At 42.7% G+C, this 26227-nt stretch overlaps 1 protein-coding gene across 1 annotated transcript; it reads right to left on the reverse strand.

Moving 5' to 3' along the window:
* On the reverse strand, positions 1-25680 carry LOC119730067 (mucin-2-like). Its single transcript, XM_038202852.1, has 9 exons — positions 25585-25680; positions 23761-23884; positions 21799-23381; positions 21169-21669; positions 11099-11227; positions 9430-9553; positions 8416-9063; positions 96-413; positions 1-11 (listed from the first exon to the last, which is right to left on the reverse strand). The coding sequence occupies exons 1-9, from the start codon at positions 25678-25680 to the stop codon at positions 1-3; spliced, it is 3534 nt and encodes a 1177-aa protein (XP_038058780.1).
* Between the last annotated feature and the right edge of the window lie 547 nt (positions 25681-26227).

The raw sequence follows: 26227 nt of genomic DNA on the forward strand, positions 1-26227 counted from the left end.
CTATTGTGGCCCTGAAGAGACATCAAAGACACATATAATTTATTTTACGACATCGTAAATGTTTTCACGACATCGTAACTTTTTGACATGGATACAAAGTGAACACTCGATCCGTTTGACGTCCCTCCATCGGCGACTGGGGTGCGTATATCCGCTGGCGACCACTCCACTCGTCGTCCCTCCACTGGCGACCATTACTCCGTTCGTCGTCCCTCCACCGGCGACCACTCCGTTCGTCGTCCCTCCACCGGCGACCATCCCGTTTGACGTCCCTCCACCGGCGACCACCCCGTTTGACGTCCCTCCATCGGCGACCACCCCGTTTGACGTCCCTTCACCGGCGACCACTCTGTCTGATGTCCCTTCTCCGGCGACCACACTCCGTTCGACGTCCTCCACAGGAGAACCACCAACTTCCCCGCATAACCAGTAACAAGCAAGCAATTGTTGTACCAACAATTACAAGTTGGTAACTTATTGGGGCTATTTTTGTCAATTTTCGTCAATTATTTGTGGCCAAATATTCTTGGTCAATTTTCGGGGACAGACAGACAGACCACAAAGTGGCATGCAAAAGCTCCTGCCAGAGCTTAAAAAGAAACTGCTAGGATACTTCACGAGTTAGCAAGGATTTTTGGCTCACACGCATACGTACATCCTAAACTAAGGATTATGTGCTAACTGCCACTGGGTTTGCGCAGAGTTTTTTTGTGCTAGCTTGGTTTTAGCATGCATTGAATGGTGAAAGTAAGCACGGAATTCTGAGGTTAGCAGAGTCATCATGAGATTAGGCCCTGATCCCCATCACACTCCATGCAGACCCAAGACTCATTATAAACCTAAATAAAGAAAAGGCAAACCTATAGTCCAGCTTGTCCCAGAGTGTACAATGTTCTATATAATTGATTCAGAATGGCTAGTTTCTTACTATCTTACTGGGTAATCCTATATGATAGCACTGCCCAGCTCTTTTCGCCAGCCAACAAGAAGTCAGTCAGTGAGTTAGTACGGAACTGTATTTAGGACATGACCAAACAAAAATTTCCGGCCCTCTATATCGCCCGGGCGGATTACTAATCCGCCCAGGCGAAATAGTAATCCGATTACTTTTTCGCCGGGGCGGATTACTAATTCGCCAGGGCGAATTAGTAGTCTGCCCGGCCGGGAGAATTAGTAATCTGCCCGGGCGAATTAGTAATCTGCCCGGGCGAATTAGTAGTCTGCCCGAGCGAATTAGTAATCCGCCCGGGCGGAATAGTAATCCGCCCGGGCGGAATAGTAATCCGCTCGGGCGGAATAGTAATCCGCCCGGGCGGAATAGTAATCCGCCCGGGCGAAATGCTAATCCGCCCGGGCGAAATAGTAATCCGCCCGGGCGAAATAGTAATCCGCCCGGGCGAAATAGTAATCCGCCTGGGCGAAGTAGTAGTCCGCCCGGGCGAAATAGTAATCCGCCTGGGCGAAGTAGTGGGCTTAAAAAATATTTTCGGTCATGTCCTAAATACGCTTCCGTAAGTAAGTCAGTCGTTGAGTCTGGTACAGAGATGACTGCGACTTTTTCATAACTATTCCCGTCCTCGCCGAACGCACTTCCACCACGAATATTCTAGGCCGCAATTATAACCACGCTAGCGTGTCACATAAAACAACTGTGTTCTATCAGAAAGTGTTCACTTACATTAACAGTCATAAACTTCAACCAAAACACGAGTTCATCACTTCTTCCAACTTGTTTAAAAGTTTAAGGTTATAGAGTTTGCAATGATATTGTTGCAATCTTAAACTGCGTTTGATAGTGACTGAAACATTTTAGTTGGAAATTATCAAACTATAGTTAAAATTAACGTGAACAGGTCGGGAACACATAGAGTGTGACCCCACTTTTCAAAAGGTTTTGTTAAAAATGGCTACTTTCCTTCAAAGGTTTCGCGCCCAATACGGGATTATAGCTTGTGACTGTTTCCCAGCTGAATTTACCGTACATTTTCCATATAAGTATAGTATTTCCTGCCTCGCAGCTCTCTGAAATTGGGCCCTGGTATCCGTTGAATCAAAGGTCTCAGGATAGGAGCACAGGACCCTGTGCTTGACCTCCTTTTTAAAAAGACGCATACACACCTGATTATTGCCGTTTCAAATCCACCTAAAACCGCATGTTTACTTAAAGGGAATATACATCATTTGCTTTTGCTGTAATTTTCAGAAATGGATGAAATTGGGGGTTGGAAATATATAGCAAATATAGTAACACTGACTTTTTTGAGGTTTTGGGTTCGAAAATGCTATAAAAACCAAGAAAAACAATCATTTTCCTGTAGTCTGGTTCCCTGACTCCATATAAGAAGACACAGAGCAGTTTACATACATTGGGGAATTGTAAGGTCAGGGAACCAGTCTAGCAGGCTCGTACCCGTTCATAGGTTTGTAATCGATTGCAAACAAGTGTGATGGTCAATTGGGGCGAGTATTTGGGAAAAAAAAGTTTTTTCCAACGCTGATCGGCCGATCAGCGTTGGAAATTGATACAAAAATACCACTTTTCTTGAAAATGACAGTATACCAGGTGCCATGATTTTACAGGATGCTTTACACTGTCATTCACTAACAGTCCAGCAAGGTATTTCAAAATGATTTGGTAGTTTTATTTGTTGATGTTTGCAAATGTTGTATTTTCCCTTTAAAACACCACGTTGATTTAAGACAGGTCATCTATGCGATTTAATTAAACTGACAGGTGTTCTTATATTCTGAAGCAACACAGGCATACTTTGCGCTGTTTGGTCCAGATGTCCAATGGACAAATAAAAACAAACAAAAACATACGGACGTCCCTAGAGAAGTTAAATACACAGCCGTCACCCTTGTGTCAAAACATATGATGCATATATTGGAGGGTGTAGAAGAAAGTTGGAAAGCGGCCTCTCCGTTTTGGAGGCATCCTTGACTTTTATATGAGATGTGTGATATGTCCCTTCAGGGCCACCATACTGCTGGAAACCAGGCCTTTTTTTTCTGGTCAGCCGTTGTGGAAGAAGATTCCGACACCAGGATATTCCGTGCCCCCAAGATATTCCGTGCCCTTCAGGATATTCCGTGTGCCCCCCCCCCCCCAGGATATTCCGTGCCCCCCCCCCCCTGATATTCTGTGCCCTTCAGGATATTCCGTGTGCCCCCCCCCCCAGGATATTCCGTGCCCTTCAGGATATTCCGCGCTGCAGAACAGATTTTCCTGGCGTTACCAGGATATCGCGTCCCCGACAGTTTCTCCTTGCAGATTTTGTCCCTACTGCAACAGAGATTTTGTCCCCAGGATATTCTGTTTCAAAACAGAACAGAATCGGTAACTATAGCGGTAAACTTGACACTCACTTGTAATTTCCACGAACGGCTGGGTCTAAATACTGGGGAATTTCTCATGCCAGTCATGGCCTATAAATCCAGAAATATATAGCAAGTTATGTCATTGCTGGCCGAACCCCGGCTTACAGGACAATACTGCACAGAAAAATAAAGACAGCGAAAACATCGATGCGTATCTCTAATTTTCTTCAGTTATGTGGACTAGTAAGAATTATGTAGCCGCACTATCCATCTCTCCATCCATGCAAAAAAATATAGGGGGAATTTCTCATAACCAATGGCTTAAAGCCAGAGACACAGCAGGCGTTTTTCTTGCATAAAATGCCTTCAATCTGGTAATTGCTTTTAGTGGGTTAGTGCGTAAGTTTAAAATGATTCTATGTATCGAATCTTATGACTGGGCACGTTATAGCTACTCAGTGGAGATCCCAACCACTTACCAGGCACGAATCTTAGTACCTTAAGAAAGTTGACTGGGCATCACCGCTGGGCATCATCATCCAGTTTGACTTCAGGTTGTGATGCAAGATGTTTTCCTAGGGGCTGTGTTAAATTGGGATGATAATGTTTGATGAATAAGTGCATCAGGGAGCTCGTTCCAGTCTACAATCGTCTTGGGGAAAAACATTATGGTACGCTTGCGTGCGGCATTTCAAGGAAACATATAGCACTGATGATGTCTATTTCTTTGTGATCTTTCTACTGGGGTGATGTAATAATGGATGTCAACTGCAATTTCTTTATGGATGGAGCGATAAAGCATGGTGAGCCTGCTGACTTTTCTTCGATGCTTGAGAGCTGGCCATTGAAGATGTTGCTGCATGTCTGTGACACGTGATGTATTTTGGTATATAGTCACCTGTGACGAATCTTGCTGCTCGCGCTGTACCGTTTTCCAGTTTGTTGATGTGGTCATTATTATTCACTGCGCTGCATCAGTTTGCCGTGTGGCCGCAAGAGAATACAGGAACCTGGAGGACAGTCTCGAGGTAAATGATCTATCTCCAACGCGCTAAATAATCTGTATCTGTATCTGTGGCATACTGTAAGCAAACTCCACTATGGGATATACGGTTGCAGGCACGTGGTGGCTAGCAGCATCCCTATACAATTTTGTTGGTAGGCCCCCTTAGTGTTGAAGACAACTGCATCTCATGGAGCCTTGACTTAACGGACTCCACTGAAGTAGCTTCTCTGATGACTTCTGTAGGAAGTAAGTTCCACTGAGCTGTTGTTCATGGTAGGAAAGAGTATCTGTAGCAGTCCTTTTTAGATGTAGAGTGAACAAAGGATAATGAAGATGATTTCTAGTTGAGATGTTGTCCTGTTTGGAATCAACTTGGTACTGATCAACATCAATTGATGATCAAGTGTCTGTGTCAAACCCGCTTCTATAAGGTGATACATGACTGTGTTACGCGGCTGTAACTGACTAAAATAGTTGTCATTGCCATGTTTTATGTTTTGTTGTGCGAAATTCTAAAATGTAATATAATCGAACATTTTGACATGCGTTCGCTAACGTGGCGCACTTCGACGTATACCCCGACTTTCCTCATGTTGCAAACTTCGTTGTTGACAATTTTCAAATTCATTCAGTGAAATACTGGTACTTTTACCTTATTATAATACTTGCGATTTAACCTCTGTGAACGCTATTTAACCTCTGTGAACAATTTCGGTGTCATGAAATTTAATCCGAAATTCAAAAACGGTGGCGTCCGGATATTGGGCACAAAATCAGCTGAGTGTTCCCGAATGTGACGCACTTGAATAAATCTCGGAAAATTCCAAATTAACATAAAAGAATTTCTGTAAAGCTGATAAATTATGATAAACCATTATTATCTCCACATACCCAACTAGAATTTTCTCAGAAAATTATTTTCTTATTTTGAGGGGACATTTTCAAAGGGTTTACTGTGCACTTTGAAATCAAATAGGAGAAAGGCGCCGAAATATTTTTTCTTCTAACTTTGTAACGAGTAAATGAATTCGTGATTTATGAACAAAAGTGTTTAGAACTTGATAAAATTTCACTTTTTGTGAAATTTCAGTTAAAACTTTTGCTCTAGCTAGACGATACAGGCGAAAAATTCAAGGTGCGCCATGTTAGGGGCCGCGCCACGTTAGGGTACATCAACAATATAGGATATACAAAATCGTTTAAAATACATGGCTTTCCGTCTCATTATAAAGCACGTGGCTCGAAAATTACTTGGACAGATCTTATCAATGTACCAATTCTCTTGGATTGATAATAAAATGTTTCTCCGAGTTCCCTTAATTCGATCAATTAAAAACGTTTTGGTCAAGAAATAAGTGTTCAAAAGTGGGATATCCGTGTTCTATAACGTACCAACTGTTTGGGTTAATATAGTTTCTGTTAAATTCAACCAAAACTTGTGGTCATACAAGACTCGATTTAATATGGTCTTCCATGACTGCAACCTTTGCGTAATCGGATTACGTAATCTGACTATTTTTTTTTTTAACAACGGGGACGCCTCAGGCCTTCGCAACCACACAGCTGAGTTCACGCATACGAGTTGTCTACGGATCAGACGTTCACGCGTGCAGATAGAGCCACACAATGAACGTCCGATATTAAATTTTACGCAAACGCGTGCACCAGCCAATGAAAGCCGCCTTCAGGAATAATTGATGTACAAGCGTCTGTTCCATAGACTTCGTGTTGTGGTCGATGCAAACCCTCCCCGCATGTATGTGCCATTATACTGCACGCTACACGCACGATGGCTTTATAAACCGGGGGGGGGGGGTGGACAAACTATCCTAAACAAACTTTGCACAATTCAGGACTCCATCACCGGCCCAGTCGATCGCCAACCTACCATAATTCCACATCGCTCGAATTCCAACACCCCAAATGTACAAAACCACGAACGAACATGAAACACAAGATGTACCGAAAAGATTCATGCTTGCAATGTACCCTACTTTATTATAGAATAATAAAATCATTTGAAAAAAAAACTTGAAAGAAACGAAAGCTTACAAAGTCAAACATTATTCACGCAGAGCTTGATTGTACGTGTACTTAAATTTGTGAAAGAGACAGAATACTTCAAACGCTCACAAAATGTACGTCGTTAATTGACACTGCACTGGACGCCGACTTTTGCTGGGAGAAAAGTATGAAGCCCCACTCACACATTCACGGTTTGGAGCTACGGATATCCATTGTTTAAAATTCGTGATAAACCGTGGCGTTACCGTATTCATCCTTAGTCTTTGGTAATCCGTCATCTTCCTTGGGTATTCGTGGAGGTTTGAAACTGTCCGCGGTGAATCGTTTTGAAAATCAATCCGTATAGTGCAACCGTGGGACATCCGTAGGACAACCGTACTAATTCGTAGTGTTATTTGTGGCTATTCGGACATCCGGAGATTCGTAGCTCACTCGTGGTAGAAATCTCTACGAATTCGCTACGAATGAACTACGGATATGCCCGGATATGCTAGGATACTGCAAAAGGTTGCACAACGAATATGTATGATTCAATTGTAGGAGAACCTTGGTCATCCGTGGCCCAATCGCAGACACGCGTGGCGTTAACATCATTATTCTAAGCAATACCGTCGACATTCTTTTTTAGTCCGTCCATATTCTTGACAAACCGTGGTGCATTCGTAGGAAACCTTAGGACAGTCATGGCTATTCGTCCGTAGTGCATTCTTAGAAAGTCGATTTCTCCTCGAATCTCGACGGTTCATCGTGATCGATTGATTCTTGGTAAACCGTGGATATTCGTAGCTTCAACTGTGAATGTGTGACTGGGGCTTTACCAATCTGGTTTATCACTTTGGTAATGTGAGTTGAAAATGTTGTTTCTTCAAGGAAAAGAGCGATTTACAATCAGAATGTTTTCTGCGGGATATATCACCTTGTGTTGGTGTTAAAATCTAATAAATGAAAGGTTTGCGGAAACATCATGTGCGAATATTTTCTCAACTAAGAGAATGGTACTGAAAAGAACCAGAGGTATAAACTCTTTATTTATAAAGAGGTTATACCTCTGGTTCTTTTCAGAACCATTTTCTTAGTTGAGAAATTATTCGCACATGGTGTTTCCGCAAACCTTTCATTTATTAGTATCTCCTCCATGCAAAGCCTCAAATCTTACTTAATGTTCAAATCTGTTTGAAAGATTGATAGAACTTCAGGAATGATCATGTTTGAAGCAATACAACACATAAATTATTCTGTAAGCTACATTTCACTTTTTACACTTCTCCTATTTCAATAATATAATTCGGAATGCACGTTATGCGGGCGAAGCTCAATAGATAATAAATAAAAACTAAAAGAGCTGAGTTTTATGTGATGCCACCCATCACGTGACATTTGTTTACGAGATTGGATGTTGTGGTCATGTCATGCCAACTTTCTGCAAAAGGTTCTCTTCTGCACTGCATGTCTTTCTCTTGAAATATGAATTGCTTAAAAGTGTTGACATAATCGGCATGGCGTCACGTGGCACATGGTCTGTAGGACAACCACGCGCTTTTACCAATCAAATTGCAAGAAACTATGCAAGAAAAAGTTAAACTGGATTAAACATAATTCTACGTCAAAGTGTTTTATCAGCAGTGGATCAAGCTAAATAATCCGAGTGAAAGGGCAATTTTAGTTGAGAAAAATGGTGAAACAATATACCTTTAAGTTTAATGGGTGACCGTCTATACATGGACGATACATCCACATTAGAGCCAAATAGGTAGAGGAAAAGTTATCATAATCGAGGCTAATTCAAGCAAAGCTTTTAAGTACGCCGTGGTCGGTTAAGGGGTGCCGGACTTATTGTTGTTGACTAATCGAACGGAGTGGTCGGCTGTGGAGGGAGGTCGAACGGAGTGGTCGGCTGTGGAGGGAGGTCGAACGGAGTGGTCGGCTGTGGAGGGACATCAAAGGGCGTGGTCGCCGGTGGAGGGACGTCGAACGGAGTGGTCGGCTGTGGAGGGACGTCGAACGGAGTGGTCGGCTGTGGAGGGACGTCGAAGGGCGTGGTCGGCTGTGGAGGGACGTCGAACGGGTGGTCGGCTGTGGAGGGACGTCGAACGGAGTTGTTGGCTGTGGAGGGACGTCAAAGGGCGTGGTCGGCTGTGGAGGGACGTCGAAGGGCGTGGTCGGCTGTGGAGGGACGTCGAAGGGCGTGGTCGGCTGTGGAGGGACGTCGAAGGGCGTGGTCGGCTGTGGAGGGACGTCGAACGGGGTGGTCGGCTGTGGAGGGACGTCGAACGGAGTTGTTGGCTGTGGAGGGACGTCAAAGGGCGTGGTCGGCTGTGGAGGGACGTCGAAGGGCGTGGTCGGCTGTGGAGGGACGTCGAACGGAGTGGTCGGTTGTGGAGGGACATCGGTTGTTGTTGGTACAGGGGTTGTTGTTGTGGTGGTCGTTGGTACAGGGGTTGTTGTGGTGGTTGTTGGTACAGGGGTGGTTGTTGTGGTGGTTGTTGGTACAGGGGTTGTGGTTGTGGTGGTCGTTGGTACAGGGGTTGTTGTAGTGGTGGTTGTTGGTACAGGGGTTGTTGTTGTGGTGGTGGTCGTTGGTACAGGGGTTGTTGTTGTGGTGGTGGTTGTTTCCTCAGAAGTGTCGCCGCCGCTGCTGCTACTGCCACTGCTACTGCCACTGCTACTGCCACTGCTACTGCCACTGCTACTGCCACTGCTACTGCTACTTCCTATTGGATTAACAATTAAAATAACCAATGTTTTTGCAAAATATAGCTCCTCGATTATTGCAATCACAAGCTGTTATTCTCTTATGATGTGTTATGCTGTAACAAATCGATTGTGGATAAGGTATTGAGGACGAAATTAACAAGAAACTGCGTTGGTTAAAGAATAAATTAAAAAACTAATTCAAGCAACTTATGGTTGGTTACAGGTACTGTAATTACTGTGCTGATTATCCTAAAATTGTCTCAAAGAAGTGTAGAAAAAGGATTTTAAAATTCCTTAATGTTGAATATTGTAAAAGGGAAACGCTTTTGAAAGCCTATTTATCATTAATTCTTAATAGTTCGTGAAATTGAGTATTTTCTGACCGACCTGAGCAGCCTTCTTCGTCTGAATGATCCCAACAGTCGTAATGTCCGTTGCAAACTTTCCTCCAGCGAATGCATTGAAGCCTGTCATCACAGCGGAATCTATGCCTACCGCAATGTACCACTAAAAAGAATATACGTTGATTTACAGTTGTTTAGAGTTGCTTCCCCTTTTTACTTTCGTTCTAGACTTTGTTTTAGTCGAAAAAAAGTTATATGGGCCTATATATACCCAATTTGCCAATCGAGGCTTTTCCCACAAAAATGTATATAAGTGAACAATGGTAAAAACGAAATCCCAGTATTGGCAAAACACATTCATTATTTCAGAATGTTTGATATGGGTAAAGACTTCCATCGACATTATTGTTAATCTACATTATTAAAGGTATATTTTCGGCCCTAAAAGGCTACCAGTATCATCACATTAATCTGAGCGGTTAAAGGGGATCGCACCCCCCCCCCCTCCCATCTCAACCACCTCCTTCTAGATCGGCCTCGGGTACCGTTCATCAAAATTAAAGAACCGAACACACTTCAAAGTACCCACATTTATTTTGGTTACAATATATAAAGTGCGACAATTCCATCCTCGCTTTTAGACTGCATCAAAAATAAGATTGCATAATTCATTACAACTTTTTTGAGACTAATATGCGTTTTCACAGCTGTTTTTTGTCCCTTTTTGGGGAGAGGGGTGAAATCCTGCTGCAAAATTGGAAACTCGCCAAAACACGGCTGGATGCTGTAAGGACGATATCATGGCATTTCAAACAGACGCGAATCCCATGATGTGCACGTAGGTTAACATGTTGCTACACACACATTTGTACACTCCTTAATTTTGAGAGAGAAGTTCAATTGCAAAATTGCCTCAATAAGTGTTATGGTATACGTTGATGAATTCACGCTCTGATTGGATAGATTTTGCGTGAACTGTGACCTGCGAGTCATCACGGCCATAACTCTGCCGCAAGGTTTTAAACGGCCGTTAAGACTGATTCAATACTTTTTTTATTCCAATTCATAGATATTTTTCCGTTGAAAAGCGTCATAAGGTTGGAAAATCTGTAAAACTTATCTGCGATGTAAATTTGCAATTCCCGTCACTTGCTCAGGCTCCGTTTCGAATTCACCATGAATTCACGAACGGTCAATGATTGCATAATGCGACGCTCAAAATTTGTCCACATTGTCCGCAATGAAAAAGTAATCAAAATCCGGTATGGAACGTGTGAGAAAGAAAGAAATCTCTATGCGAAAGTTTTCGGATAGCATTTGTGCGCAGTGGCTAACTGCGGTCTTGAACAGCTGCAGCAAGATGCTTGATTCATAGGTCGTGATAAATTACCCAGGATGCCTTCCCCACTTCCTTCACAAGATTCTGTGAAGCTCATCAGCGTATCCCAGCGTCCTGTTTGTAGTGGCGTAGCCAGGAATTTTTCAGTGGGGGGGGGGGGGGGGCGCTGGGGGGGGGGGCTGGAACATTTCATGGGGGGGGGCGTCATGTAGATCATGTGGGGGGACTGGGGGGGACTGGGGGGGGGAGCGACAAGGTTTGGAGGGGGGGCTATCGCCCCCCCCCCACGCCCCCCGTGGCTACGCCACTGCCTGTTTGCAGGGCGGAGGTACGAGCGAAAATGTAATACAGTTCCTAACTTCCACCAACCTGGGCAACTAGCCTCGTCTGAACCGTCTGCACAGTCCCTACGTCCGTTGCAAACTTTCCTCCTAGGAATACATTTTGTAGTATACCATGCAGTATAACACCGGAATCTGTGCCCCCTGCATCGAATGTCTGAAAAGAAAAGAAACCGAGAGGATTTCCTTGACATCGTTAAAAATCAGTATCGGCAAATCGCAGTTTCGAAAAAACTACAAGAGACGGGCAAGGGCGGATCCAGAACACAATTTTTTTGGGGGGCCCAAAAAAATTTTGGAAATTTTTTTGGGGATTCTAGATGCTCTGTGGTGCAATCTGAGGCAATTTCTGACCACTGTTTTTTGAGGAAAAGATGCTGGTGTACTCATTGCCTGCCTTTATTGCGATGTCACATAAAACAAAAAAAAGTTTGGTTTCGTTTTTGGGGGGGGGGCATGGCCCCCTTTGCCCCCCCCCCCCCCCCCCCCCCCCCGATCCGCCCTTGGAGACGGGGTTGAAATTTAAAAATCAAGGTTTTCAAAATATTTGTAAAAAAAAAACTGAATGAATGTAAAAAAAAAAGTAAAGGTTATGGAAAACAATGAAAATATTTATATTTATTTGCATTTTTCAAGTTCGACCTCGAAAACTTGATTTCATTTTTAAATTGCTATTTGTTTTTAGCAATGATATCTTTGTTTTCCCTCTTTTTTTAGCAGTACCAAAGTTGTACATGGTGTATGAAACGAAGTAATAAAAAAATAATAGGTTGATATGTAAAAGCTATGAACTTCGACACTGTCAAGGAGGCTCCATCTTAAAGGTGCAGTTCTTTAACTTTTTTTGATATCCTGTTTGCATCTTTTCAATCACGAATGACCGAGCACCATTGATTTCAAAACAAATTTAGGCCAACAAACCTCTGTTTCCGAGTTTGCCGAATTCGAGTGGTGCTTTAAGCTGTCGGTTGAATGCGCTCGACAGTTAGAGATTTCGGTGCATAAAATGGTACGAAATAAAGTTGTTCACGAAAGATTGATCATTTCAGAGATTTTGCTCATCATTACGAGGCCAAAACACCCATTTTTTTTCCAAGTTTACCTGGTTCAGTGGTGAATTGATCTGTCCAAAAACGTTCGCAGTCGCAGTGGATTATGCGCAAAATGGGAGGGGTGGCATGTTGAAAGTGTTTGAGCATAAATTTAATGGAATATCCTGTTTCATTATTAATCAATCATTTCAAAGATTCCTTGTTTATTCTTTTAAATAATAACTACGTAATGGAAATTTGTACTCAAAACATAGCTTGAACGCCGGTCCAACTTGGCATGGCTTTGGCTATGCCCATTGCACGCTATGTTCAAAAATAAAATTGAAATTGGGTTGCTAGTTTTTATGAGAAACACAAAATCTTTGAAATGATTAATTACTTATGGACAACATGATGTATCATTTTAAGCAACATCTCTAAGATACCCCTTTTTTTAGGCATTTTCCACAGCGACAGCGTATTCATCCGACAGCTTGACTCACCACTTATTCGCCAAACTTGGAAAATAGAGGTTTTGGGGTCTTTGTATTGCAATGAAAATGTTGCTCTGTCATTCATGACTGAAAAGATGCAAATAAGATATCAATTGAAAGCTGATGAACCATCCTTGTAAGATGGACCACTTTGACAGTGTATAATTTCCTAACTTTTTACATATTCAGCCAATTGTTTTTGGATTACCTTTTTTTATACACCGTGGGCATTCCGATTGATACATGGAAGGGCCATTCATGACTTGTTGCTCGGGATCCTGCCACATTTGATATTTGTGATTGTGACCTTGAAATTAACCCTTAAAATCAAAAATCAAAGGTTGGTATCCATATGGGTTACTTCAATCGAAATGTTAGCCCTCTTTCCCTCTCATATAATTATACATGCAATAAAATAAATACGAGACAAAGAATACCAATGTATTACTTACAGTGCGCGTCACAGGTGGAGATCCCAACAATCACTAAGCACACTAACAGAAGAATAGACGCCTTCATGGTCACTGTCTGTTGTCTGCAAAACGAGAACGAAAAATTGATTGGAGAGGAGGAAGAACCTCCAACTTCCATAATACCGCAGCAGCACACTACCAAAATGGCTATCGAACCTTATCTTAAATTGTCAATAACATCAGATACGGACAAAGTGTTTTCCGAAAGGTTTGAAGCCATGAATGCTAAAAGGGTGAAAATAGGTTTGGCTAAGATTAGCATTTTTGGCCATACAAGATGAACATTTCTTCTGATATTTAAGGTTTTTCTGGACTGGCATGGTCGATAGTGAGTTGAAAACCTTACCGGTCTGGGAAATTACGCTGCATCCGAATTACTTGGCTCTGGCTGCAGATAACACACGGGTCTATGAGAAGTGGGTGCAGCCGCTGCCATAGGCGCGTCTATAATTTCCAGCCGTAGTATGCATGTTTACGCGGCCTTAGTTTGAAAGTGTATACTGGCCATGCTTTTTCAACAAACTCGATTTCAATTTCTATCTTATGTTGATATGAAAAGAAACTTTCAGTCATTTTTGTGGTGAGAAACCCTTTGAAAAAAAGGTTTTGTTATTTTTGAATGTTTTTGCGCACAATCTATCCAGGATCCCGCCCACTGCATAATACACATACACTAGTGCACAGTCCCTGATACACCGTGCCCTCTGGAGACGTGTGTACAATAGGGAACAAAAGATTGTATACGTCTCCACAGGACAATTTCTATAGATGAATACGTCTCCACAAGATTTTCACGAAATAGATATATGGATTTTACTCAAAAACTAGGAAATCTGTCACAAATGGAAGAGTTTTAGAAAAGGGATATTAATTCAAAATTTTTAGCCAAGGATATTAATTCTGGTTAAAATAAGAGCATTTTGAAACTTCACTTTCAAACTCGAAAACTTTACTACACGAGAACAAAGAAATGTCTCCACAAGAATACACATTTCAGTAGTGACCAGAAGAGTGTGCTATTGCCCCTCTTCTGGTCACTCACAGGCCTGAGGGGGGTATATACGTGCACTAGGGACCGAATTACGACAGTCCATATGTGTTTTATAACTCACCTCTGTTCAAAATTTTATAAAAAGTTAAGGAAAAAAATTTCAGTTTTATAATTCTACTGTTTTTAATTCAACAATTAACTCATAAGCAACTCAACTTTGAGCAATTCAACGATTAAAAGAACGGTTTTAGTTTCCCATGAGTAAAAGTTGTTTGAGTTTTATTGAGTTTCATAGAGAGCACTGTAACCAGTCAAAATTTTTGAGTATAGTGCCCGATCGGGCCACCGCAGTGCCATGATGTACGCTGCTTGTAGACATTCTCAACAGAGCAAAAACGGGCTAACTATATTTGTGGGGTAAAATCTCCATGAAAAAAAATGTTCCGTTATTTGGTTAGCGATATAAATGGAATATGACGCCTACCTTTTACAATCTCTGTGTTCTCGCAGATTGTGGCCACAAGATCAATTCGTCTCCTCCTCTCTCGCCAAGTATCCTGTCCTCTTATATCTGCTACACCTTCCTATATATAGGCATCCCATATTTTGGCAAAGGGGTGTCGGCTATGTATTTATTTTTCTATGGAATGTCCGTATGTTTTTATTTTTGTGTAGACATCCTGACCGGTAGACATCTGGACCACACAGCGTAAATAAGAACACATGTCAGTTTAATTCAATCACTTGGATGACCTGGTTTTTATCATAGTGGTATTTGTATTAAACAAAACTTCATATTAATAATTAAAATAGACACGGTCTGGAACAGCCTATGTGAATACGTCATTTAAGATGAAGGTCAACAAGGGTCCAGAGACCTTAGTTTTCAACGGATATACCCGGGCCCAATTTCATACAGCTGTCTGGTAGAATTTGTTTTAATGTGGTAATGTGTGTAGACCAGATTAGTGGCGCACCAAAGGGGCGGGGCCTCGGGAGGCTTGAGCCCCCCCCCCCCTTTGTCAATTTTTTTATATATTTTGTTTTTGTCGATTTTTTTAGTCCCACTTTTTGACCGCGTTGATATGCATGTGGCCTATTTTCGAGTAGCATAATAGGGGTGTCAATGGTGCCACCAATGTTAAAATAGTCCGTCCCATTTTGGAGGGGGGGGGCAAAAACGTTTGGGCAACATTTTGTGAAAACAAATTAAAACGTCTAAAAATAAATGTGAGCACCCCCCCCCCCCCCAGCCAAATCCTGGGTGCGCCACTGTCACAAGATGCATGAAAAGACTTCCCGCGAGTAGCCATTCGGAATCAATTGAACATTGTGCACTCTGGGTCCAGCTCGACTAGGTTTGCCTCGTTTAGGTTAACGAGTCTTTGGTCTGCATCTCCATACATGTGATGGGGATCAGGGCCTAATTTTATGGCTCTGCTTACCTCAGAATTCCGCGCTTACGATCGCCATTCTGTGCTAACCCTGTAAGCACAGAATCCTATTAAGATTAAGGGCTGTACGCATGCGCGTGATGTGAGCCACACATCCTCGCTAACTTGAACCCGTGAAATTAAGTCTACATGCAGCCTAGCTTAGCTCGGCATTTCGCGCTTATTGTAAGCAGAACCATGAAATTGGGTCCTGACTAATCAGGCGAACAAAATTAAAAGAGACCAATTTTCAGGCTGGCGCGCATGTCGCACGCATACGGTACTAATGAGGCTATAAGGAGTTTGATCGCCAATACAATGGCTAAGGCAGAGGAGGGCGCGAATTCTGGTAACATTATAGGCTCCCACCATGGCTCCCACGGTGCACATTTACGCCCTCAACGATAAGAAAGCGGGATACCAATGCGAGAGACGTTCGACCACATAACCTGCGCGGAATCGTGGTTCCACTACTCACAGTGAAGTTATGATAGACCTTATGCGAATACCGTAGTGTTCGGGCGGTTTCGGGCGCGAGAGTGAGTAATAGGCAGGGCGGTTTCGGGCGCTAAGTGACTAAAGAGTTTATCCAGGAACAATGAATGCAGAGAAGGTTAACTCGCGCATATCATAGTCAGTTCATGTTCCAAATCATTCATGTGAAGGTGCACGTTAGTCGGGAGATCGCCAATGTTTGTTGTTTTAGATTGGCAATCTACTTTACCATTTCAAGGGTCTGCGATGCAATGCGATGCGATGCAAGGGTGTAGTCTAGCCTACACCAAATCGGTACTTGGTCGCCGCCCTCCACTCTTCCCTATCCAGCATTAGGGTCCTCAGCTCCCCTGTACTGTGTCATGAGACCAACATCCCGCCGCCGCATCGCTTCGATGTACGTGGCTTGTCTCCGCCCCGCCCCCTCGGCCGCGTGATTTGATTACGTAATTTTTCCCCTTTTATTCCCCTTTTTTCTAAACCGGCCATATTTGTAATTCTAAACACAAGGAATATGTAAACGAAATCTCAGCGCCTCCGTCAGGTAAAAATATACAAAAAAAATTGTTGTAATTTTGTTTTTCGCTATGGCAGTAGAAGTTCATATTCTGGACGTCAGTCGTAATGCAGTGAAGTCGTCGTCCAACCTGGGCTAGGGTGATGATAACAACGCATTTAAGCTAAAATATGGCCCCTGAACATGAACTCAAGAAGTCTGGAAGTATCGCCGAAAGAAAAGTCGCAAATTCGGAGCATTTTAACCGTTTGTTTCATTAAAAAGATACTTATTTATAAGAATAACAGTGTTTGGACGCGGTCTGCACTGCGTCCTTCGGCTCAGTCCATTATACGGCCATCCCCCAACCCGGTCATTATCACGCAGTGAAGACCGGGTCCTCACACTGTTATTCCTATAAATAAACTCAATTGGAAAAACACAAACCTGAAAGAAACGAAAAATAACAGACACTTGGAGTATCAAGTCATTTTCGTCTACAATCTTACAAAGTCAAACTTTATTCACGCAGGGGTTTATTCTACGTGTACTTAAATTTCTGAAAGTAACATAATATAGACCTTTCTGCGCTTGATTGGCAAACTGCATTTTTGCCAACCACGGCCTGCAAAACTATGGAAGGTTCAACACAGCAAAAATGGAGAAGAGTTATTACAGATCACCAAACTATTATTTGATACTTGAAAATACAACATTTTCAACAAAGCTGCAAAATAATTCCCACATATGCCTTTTTACTATGTGTTGATGGCGTTATGATGACTTTTTGGGAAAAATATGTTGCCAACCACGGCTTCAATTTATGCGCTTACGGCAGCCCATACAAAATGGCGCCAATGTTTACAAACAAAAGAAAGGCCTATAGACCTATATCACGCTTCCATCATTTAAGTCATGTTCCCTGTATCCAATAACAGTACTATATGATAATGTTTTTGTGCAAAAAGGAACCAGGCTATTTTTTCCTTCCAGCCTCGCTTTGGTTACACTGATCTGAATGGGAAAAAAAAAATCAAATGGCTGCAACATGATAATGGTCTATTCCTAACGTTCACAAAATGTACGTCGTTGACACGCGACGCTGATTTTCGCTGGGAGAAAAGTTAACCAATTTGGTTAAATGTTGAATATTTGTGGTTGCTACTTTTCTAGGGCAAAGAGCGATTTGTAGGGGAAAGAGCGTTTTCTTCGGGATATACCACCTTGTGTTACGTGAGTGCTCAAATCTGTTAGAAACATTTATGGAACTTCAGGAATAATAATGTTTGAAGAGATACAACCAGGAATTAATATTCTTAAGCTAGTAGCCCCTCGACATTTCGTGTTTACACTTCTCCCATTTTTAATCATTCTGAATGCACGTTATAGCGGGCGAGGCTCATTAAGTAAAAAGAGCTAAGTTTTATATGATGCCATACACCATGTGACATTAGAAAATGGATGTTGTGATCATGTGATGCCAACTTACAGCAAACAGTTCTCTTGTGCACTGCATGTATATCTCTTAAATATGAGTGGTTTAAAAGTGTTGGCATAAAACTATAATGTGGGCCAAATAACATGCAATAGATGCTTGACTGTTTGGGTTGCCCGGCAGTTGCCAGTCGGCATGACGTCACATGGCACATGGTCTATACAACCTCTCACTTTTAAAAATCAAGTGGCGAGAAACTATGCCAACCAATAAACAGCAAAGTTAAACATAATAAGTGTTCTAGCGCGAAGTCTTTGTGGACTTGCACACGCCAACACTAGGTTCCCCCCTATCTGAAAAACAGGTTTAGAGGCATTTGGGGGTTAGGTTTATGTGTCGCAAAATGAAGAGGAGCACTCGAGGAAATCTTGATAACAAAAATGGGCTGAAACAGTTGTTCACAGTGCAAGTAAAATAAGTTTTTTTCATTCCGGGTTTTCTTAACTACATACAGGAATACAAAGGGATGTTCACAGTAGGTAATTAAGGTAAGGCTGGGTGTGCCCAAGCTTTACGCCGGGATGTGTGAGCTTGTCTTACATACGCAGTGTGGACTTCCGAACAAAAGACGTCCACATAATGTAGGTAGCAGCGACGAAGTGTGGACTTGCCCACGTCCACACAGTGTTTCCCCATTTCTGGAAAACAGGTTTAGAGGCATTTTTGGGTTAGGTTTATGTGTAGCAGAATGAAGAGAAACACTAAAGGGAATCATTGAAAAAAAATTGGGTTGTAAGAGTTTTCACAGTTTGAGAAAAATGAGTTTTTCCACTGGTGTTCCTTAACTACACGAAAAGAAAGGAAAGTCCACACTAGGTATGTGAAACAAGTCGGGGTGTGTCTTCACGCTGCGCGATGTGTGTCTTCACGCGGCGGTGTGTGCGGGTGTAGTGTGTGTCACGCGGCCGGCGCGGTATGTGTCTTTAAGATTGACGCTGTCCTCCAAATTTGTAATTGCGTGATCAATATGATATTTGATGACTTTTCCATATTTCACCATAGAACTAAAACGCACTTCTGTGGTGTGCCCATTATTGCAACGGTAAACGATTTGAAAGTATCGGTCGGCATACATTTAAGTAAAAAAATATGTCCATTTCCAATACCTATCAATTATTCTATTTAGACTAAAATTCACGGCAACGTGATTAACAAGTCAGAGTACATGCTAAGTATCTAGCATGGCCGCCATTGGTGAAAAAGCCCATTTAATTTTCCCATTTCATTCTGTACTGTTCATAATTATAAATCCTGCTCCACTTCACTGGAGTGATCCTTGTTTAAAATACATGTATTTAAATTAAGGGAACAAATGTGTGCTTGGCCGGTTTTAAACATTATGTTTAAGACTGCTTAGAGTCTGGATGCTGATAATCACCCGAGCCGAATTTTCACCTTTCAATCGGTACCATTCTGATCCTGTTTTCACTCGGAGATTTCACTGGAGTGATCCTTGTTTTCGGGCTCTATTCAGAGGACACTTTTTTCTTTTCTTTTTTTGAAGATCCTGAACAGTTTATTGTTTTGAAGAGTGTATATGTATACAATGGAATAATAAACAGTTATGACACACGCGAATTCCTCGCTCAATTTGTGACCACAGTTGTGGGCACAAAAGGGGCATTATCATAGTCATTGCGGCTTAGACACCCCACCCTCACCATCATGCAATGCCCCTGGGGGCAGGGGAGGCTATGAAAAGGCAGTCTGTGTAGTTCTGATGTGACTTTGTATATTATAGTGTATTATTTTTTTCGTTATGCAAATAGCAGATCTGGGCTCAATTTCTTGGCTATGCTTACAGTTAGCGAAAAATCCTGCTCACTATAGCAGAAAATGCTGTGCTTACATGAAGCGCATTTCACGCGTTAGCGAGGAATTGGCTTCTGCGCATGCGTTCATCCCGTAACTAAGGATTCTTTGCTTACAGTCTTAGCACCAAAAAAATCTGCATTCAATTCGAATGCAGTGTTTTGTAAAACAACAACAGCCGTTGTCTATGACACGCAATGGGTCAATGACCGAAGACCCGATATAGAAAGAGTCCACTATGATTGGTCAAAAACTAGGAAGTCACGTTCTTTATTTTGTTTTCTTATTTTGTTATGCAAATCGCCCATCACAAGGCCAAAGGCCACTCGAGGTGAGGGCTACAGATGAAAGTGTGGAAGAACCAGCCCCTCACACTGACTATCGAATACCCACAACACCAATACACAAAATGTTATTTCTCACACGTGTCACAAATGATTTGTTTAAAAAACGCGTTTTGTGGCCCATGTGGGCCTATTCCAGGACTTAATGTTCCTTTAAGAACGCTTATTATCGCGATGCTTAACGACACTTACCGCGACGCTTAACGACCCTCACAACGACGCCATCGACACTCACTGCGACGCTTAACGACTCTCACCGAGACGCGTGAAGACACACACCGCGACGCTTCATGAATACTACAACGCATGAAGACACTCACTACGACGCACCCATGCAGACACACTGCGCGACGCTGCAAGTCATGTCAAATAGTTTCCATACATTTAAGAGGAGTATAAAGTTGCACAAATTGTGTAAGAAAAATTCACCGCATGAACCTATAATACCTGCGATTCTTGATGATGTGACTAGTTTTATATTAGACTTAAGGGTTTGCATGGTAGACATGATCAATGATTGCAAGGTCTGCGTTAACACTATGTGGATGATATGTCTTTGTGAGTTGTGTGGTTCTCAGAAGAACCAGTTGGTTTAACTCGAACAATATGCCATGTTCGTCATCAAAGTATCCTTTTATATTATTTTTTTTATTAGTAGTCATTTTATATATTAGCAGGGCCTTGGCCTTAAAGGGTATAGCATTGGCCTTAGCCTTAAGGCTTAAGGGTCAAGGCCTTGACCTTGACCTTGACTTGAGGTTCAAAGCTTTAGTGGCCTTGGCCTTGGGAGTCAAAGCCTCGGCCTTAAGGGTCAAAGCCTTGGCCTTCGCCTTGGCCTTGGATGGCAGAGCATTTGCTCCAATCTTTGCCTTGGCCTTCGCCTTTGCCTTGTATGGCAGAGCCTTTGCCCCAACCTTTGCCTTTGCTTTGGCCTTATAGGCCTTTGCCTTGGTCTTATAGGCCTTTGCCTTGGCCTTGAGGGTCGAGGCCTTGGTCTTCTCCTGGGCCTTGGATTACAGAGCATTTGCTCCAACCTTTGCCTTGGCCTTCGCCTTTGATGACAAAGCCTTTGCTCCAACCTTTGCCTTTGCTTTGGCCTTATAAGCATTGGCCTTGGCCTTAAGGGTCAAAGCCTTGGTCTTCGCCTTGGCCTTGGATGACAGACCCTTTGCTCCAAACTTTGCCTTGGCCTTCGCCTTTGATGACAGAGCCTTTGCTCTTACCTTTGCCTTTGCCTTGGCCTTATAAGTCTTGGCTTTGGCCTTGAGGGTCAAAGCCTTGGACTTGGATGACAGAGCATTTGCTCCAACCTTTGCCTTTGCCTGCGCCTTTGCCTGCGCCTTTGCTTTGGATGACAGAGTAACTCCAACCCTTGTCTTTGCTTTGGCCTGGAGGGTCGAGGACTTGACCTTAGCCTTGAGAGTCAAAGCCTTCGTCTTCGCCTTTGCCTTGGCCTTTGCTTTGGCCTTGGCCTTAGCCTTGAGAATCAAAGCCATCGACTTCGTCCTTGCCTTGGCCTTTGCCTTGGCCTTAGCCTTGAGAGTCAAAGCCCTCGTCTTTATCTTTGCCTTGGCCTTTGCCTTTGCCTTGGCCTTTGCCTTGGCCTTGGCCTTGGCCATGGCCTTGGCCTTGGCATTGGCCTTGGCCTTGGCTTTAGCCTTGGCCTTGGCCTTGGCCTTGGCTTTGGTCTTGGCCTTGGTCGGCAGCGCAGCCAGGTCGAACGGGGTGGTAGGCTCGGGAGAGAGATCAAACAGAGTGGTCTGCTGTGGAGAGACGTTGAACATAGTTGTCAGCTGTTGAGAACGGTCAAAGGAGGTGGTCAGCCGAGTAGTGAAGTCGAACTGAGTGATTGGCTGCGGAGGTAGGTTGAACGGAGTGGTCGCCGGTGGAGGCAGGTCAAATGGGGTGATCGCCGATGGAGGCAGGTCAAACGGGGTGGTCGCCGGTGGAGGGACATTGAACGGGGTGGTTGTCGATGGAGGGAGGTCGAACGAAGTGGTTGCTGGTTGAAGGAGGTCGAACTGGGTGGTCGCCGGGGAAGGGACTTCAAATGGATTGGTCGCAAGTGGAGGGGTGCTTGTTGTGGTGGTCGTCATCGTCGGTACAGGGATTGCTGTTGTTGTTGTTGTTGTGGTGGTGGTGGTGGTGGTCGTTTCTACAGGGGCTTTCGTAGTGGTGGTCGTTGGTACAGGGGTTGTTGTAGTTGTGGTCGTTGGTACAGGGGTTGTTGTTGTAGTGGTCGTTTCTACAGGGGTTGTCGTTGTTGTGGTCGTTGGTACAGGGATTGTTGTAGTGGAGGTCGTTGGCACAGGCATTGTTGTGATAGTCGTTGGTAGAGGGGTTGTTGTTGTTGTGATGGTCGTTGGTACAGGGGTTGTTATTGTTGTTGAGGTGGTGGTCGTTGGCACAGGGGTTGCTGTGATGGTCGTTGGTACAGGGGTGCTTGGTGTGTTGGTCGTTGGTACGGGGGTTGTTGTTGCTGTGATGGTCGTTGGTACAGGGGTTGTTGTTGAGGTGGTCGTTGGTACAGGGGTTGTTGTTGTTGTAGTGGTCGTTGGTACAGGAGTTGTTGTTGTGGTGATCGTTGGTACAGGAGTTGTTGTAGTTGTTGTGGTCGTTGGTACAGGGGTTGTTGTTGTGGTGGTCGTTTCTACAGGGGTTGTCGTAGTTGTGGTCGTTGGTACAGGGGTTGTTGTAGTGGAGGTCGTTGGCACAGGCGTTGTTGTAATGGTCGTTGGTAGAGGGGTTGTTGTTGTTGTAGTGGTCGTTTTTACAGGGATTGTTGCTGTGATGGTCGTTGGTACAGGGGCTGTTGATGTTGTGGTGGTCGTTGGTACAGGGGTTGTTGTAGTTGTTGTGGTCGTTGGTACAGGGGTTGTTGTTGTGGTGGTCGTTTCTACAGGGGTTGTCGTAGTTGTGGTCGTTGGTACGGGGGTTGTTGTAGTGTTGGTCGTTGGCACAGGCGTTGTTGTAATGGTCGTTGGTACAGGGGTTGTTGTTGTGGTCGTTGCTACAGTGGTTGTTGTTGTGGCGGTCGTTGGCACAGGGGTTGATTTGATGGTTGTTGGTACAGGGGTTGTTGTTGTTGTTGTAGTGGTCGTTGGTACAGGGGTTGTTGTTGTTGTTGTTGTTGTTGTAGCGGTCGTTAGTACAGGGGCTGTTGTAGTGATAATCGTTTCCTCCGAAGTGTCGCTGCCGCTGCTGCCACTGCCGCTGCTCCCGCTACTCTCAATGCTATTGCTTCTTCCTATTGGATACAAAAAGTAAAACTACCAAATGTTCTAAAAACAAATGTAGCTCCACAATTAAATATAATATCAATCACAAGCTGTTATTCTTTTATGTTTTACAATGAAACAAATCGATCGCGGGTAAGGTACTAAGGACGGAATTAACAAGAAACCACTTTGGTCAAAAGACATAAAGAACTAATTCAAGCAACTTATGCCGTGGTCGGTTACGGGTACTGTAATGTTTACTGTGCTGGTTATCCTAAAATTGTCACAAAGGAGTACAAATGTATTTTATAATTCTTTAAGGTATGAATATTGTAAAAGGGGGACACTTTTGAAAACCTATTCATCCTTAAATGTCAATAGTTTGTGAGGTTTAGTTGGGTTTTTTACCGACCTGAGCAGCTTTCTTCGTCTGAGCCGTCCCGACAGTCCTGATGTCCGTTGCAAATTTTTCTCCAGGGAATACATTGACGCTTGTTATCACAGCGAAATCTGTGGCTTCTGCAATGTACCGCTAAAAAGTAAAAATGTTTCCCCTTTTTACTTCGTTCAAGATTTTTTTTTTAAGCTGAAAGAAAAGTTATACTCAATTCTGCCAATCCGGTTTTCACACAAAAAAAATGTAGCTTGGTAAATAATCGCAAACGAAATCTCAGTACAGTAATTGGCAACACACAAAACAAATTTCAGAATTTGGACATTATTATTAATCGACATGATTAAGTATTTTGAGAATAAAGATAGGAACTTATAAGTATTCCATTTATTATTTTTGGCCCCATTCTGATAGTATCATAGCATTAATCAGCGGCTGTACGGGGTATTGCACCCCCCCCCCCCCCATATCTGCCACGGGTAAACCAATTATCAAAATTCAAGAACCGTATTTGTATACAATTCGATAATCTTTGGACTGCACATTATTTATTTTGGTTACAATATAATTAAAAGTGAGCCATTTCCATCCTCACTTTTAGATTCCGTGAAAAGCAGATTTCACCCTCATCATAGACTAGTATGCGTTTTCGCAGCTGGTTTTATCCTTTTTTTTTAAATCCTACTGCAAAATTAGAAATCAGCAAATAACGGTGGGTGCTGTACAGGGTGAGTCAAAAAAGCTAAACCAAAATGTCGGGACTATTGTTTTAGTGAAGTTCTGCATGTAGCTATAGCACTTTTAAAATCCAGGATGTGAAAGCCGAATTCATAAGTTCTTTTACTACAAGAATCATTCAAATGATCACTCATGTACTTTTCAAGTTACGGATTTTAAACACAACCACCGTTTGAAAGTTCTGTCCATGGATCACAAGAAGGTAAGTATTTTTTAGCAAAATGAAAACAAATCACGTGGGGAAGTGTGTGAATTGTTTTCGTTTTGCTGAAAGAACGCACATCATTTTTTTATGATCCGTGGACAGAACTTTAAAAAGGTGGTTGCGTTTATAATTCCGTAACTTGAAAAGTACATAAATGATTTGAATGATTCTTTTACTATTAAAAGAAAGCTTATGCATTGGGCTTTCTTTCATATCCTACATTTTGAAAGTGCTATATGCTGAACTTCACTTAAACAATGGTCCCGTCATTTGGGTTTCACTTTTTGTTTACTCAACCTGTATTATATAGGGCGATATTTAGGCGTTACAAACAGACGTGAATCCCAGGATATGAACGTTAGTTAGCATGTTGCTACACTGTAAACAATAATGGGTAAAACACTGTAGGGCAATATAATTTTACCCAACATTGGTTTGAAATTACCTACTTTGGGTAAAAATTGTCCAACTATTGGGAATAATTTTGCCCAAGAGTTTAACCTGTTGATATGTTGACCAACGTTGGTCTACATATCAACCCATTTTGCCCAACGTTTTTTTTTTTACAATGTTTAATTTTGAGATAGAAGTTCAATTGCGAAAGAAATTAGCTTTAATAAACCTTTCCCCCTCTTTTTTTTTCAACAATACCAAAGTTATACATTTAGATTGACTCGTTAATCAGGATCCGGCCACATTTGATTTTTGTGACCTTGAAATAAACCCTTAAAATCAAGATCAAGGGTGGCATCAGTAGTTAACTTCAATCAAAATGTAAACCCATTTGCCTTTTCATATATAAATGTACATGTAATATTAAAAACGATACAAGAAAACCAATGTATTACTTACACCACGCGTCACAGGTGGAGATCCCAACAATCGCTAAGCACACTAACAGAAGAATAGACGCCTTCATGGTCACCGTCTGCCGTCTGCAAAACGAGAACGGAGAACTGGTTGGAGCGGAGGTAGAACCTCCGACTTCCATAATGTACTCTAGCGGTACACTACCAAGATGGCTACCGAGCCCAATATGCCCCATGAATTAATTCCGATTTGCGTGCGCCACCGTGCGCCCCCTGGATTAACGCTGACAAAAGAAATTGGGTAGCCGGCCGGGGCGGGACCTTATTGCCAATGTCATCGGTTACGGCCCGGAGCTTTTTTGAGAGGTCAGACGGCATGAATCTTAAAGGGCTCATGTGTAATGTAATTTGTTTTAATGCAATCCTCGAAATGCACCCTTGTGTCCCATTTAACCTTATTTTCAAATTTCGTTTTGCCATTTTCCAGGGTATTTTGGTGCCGTTTTTATGCTGATGCGAAATTCCATATTCGTGAGCAAAATTGTGATTTCATTTCAGGCAGAAACCTCCATGTTACAGCTATTTCATCAGCACAAAACGTTACCGGAGTTTTGGAAATTTTGCTGTTGTAAAGTTTCTTTTCTTTGATGGTTTGTTATGTGTCAGTACATGGCAGTAAGCCAATAAGCAAACTTTTCTCACAAATGGTGAAAAACGTTTTTCGTGAAA

This window comes from Patiria miniata, unplaced genomic scaffold, assembly GCF_015706575.1.
Source record: "Patiria miniata isolate m_02_andy unplaced genomic scaffold, ASM1570657v1 HiC_scaffold_22, whole genome shotgun sequence".
Lineage (NCBI taxonomy): Eukaryota > Metazoa > Echinodermata > Asteroidea > Valvatida > Asterinidae > Patiria > Patiria miniata.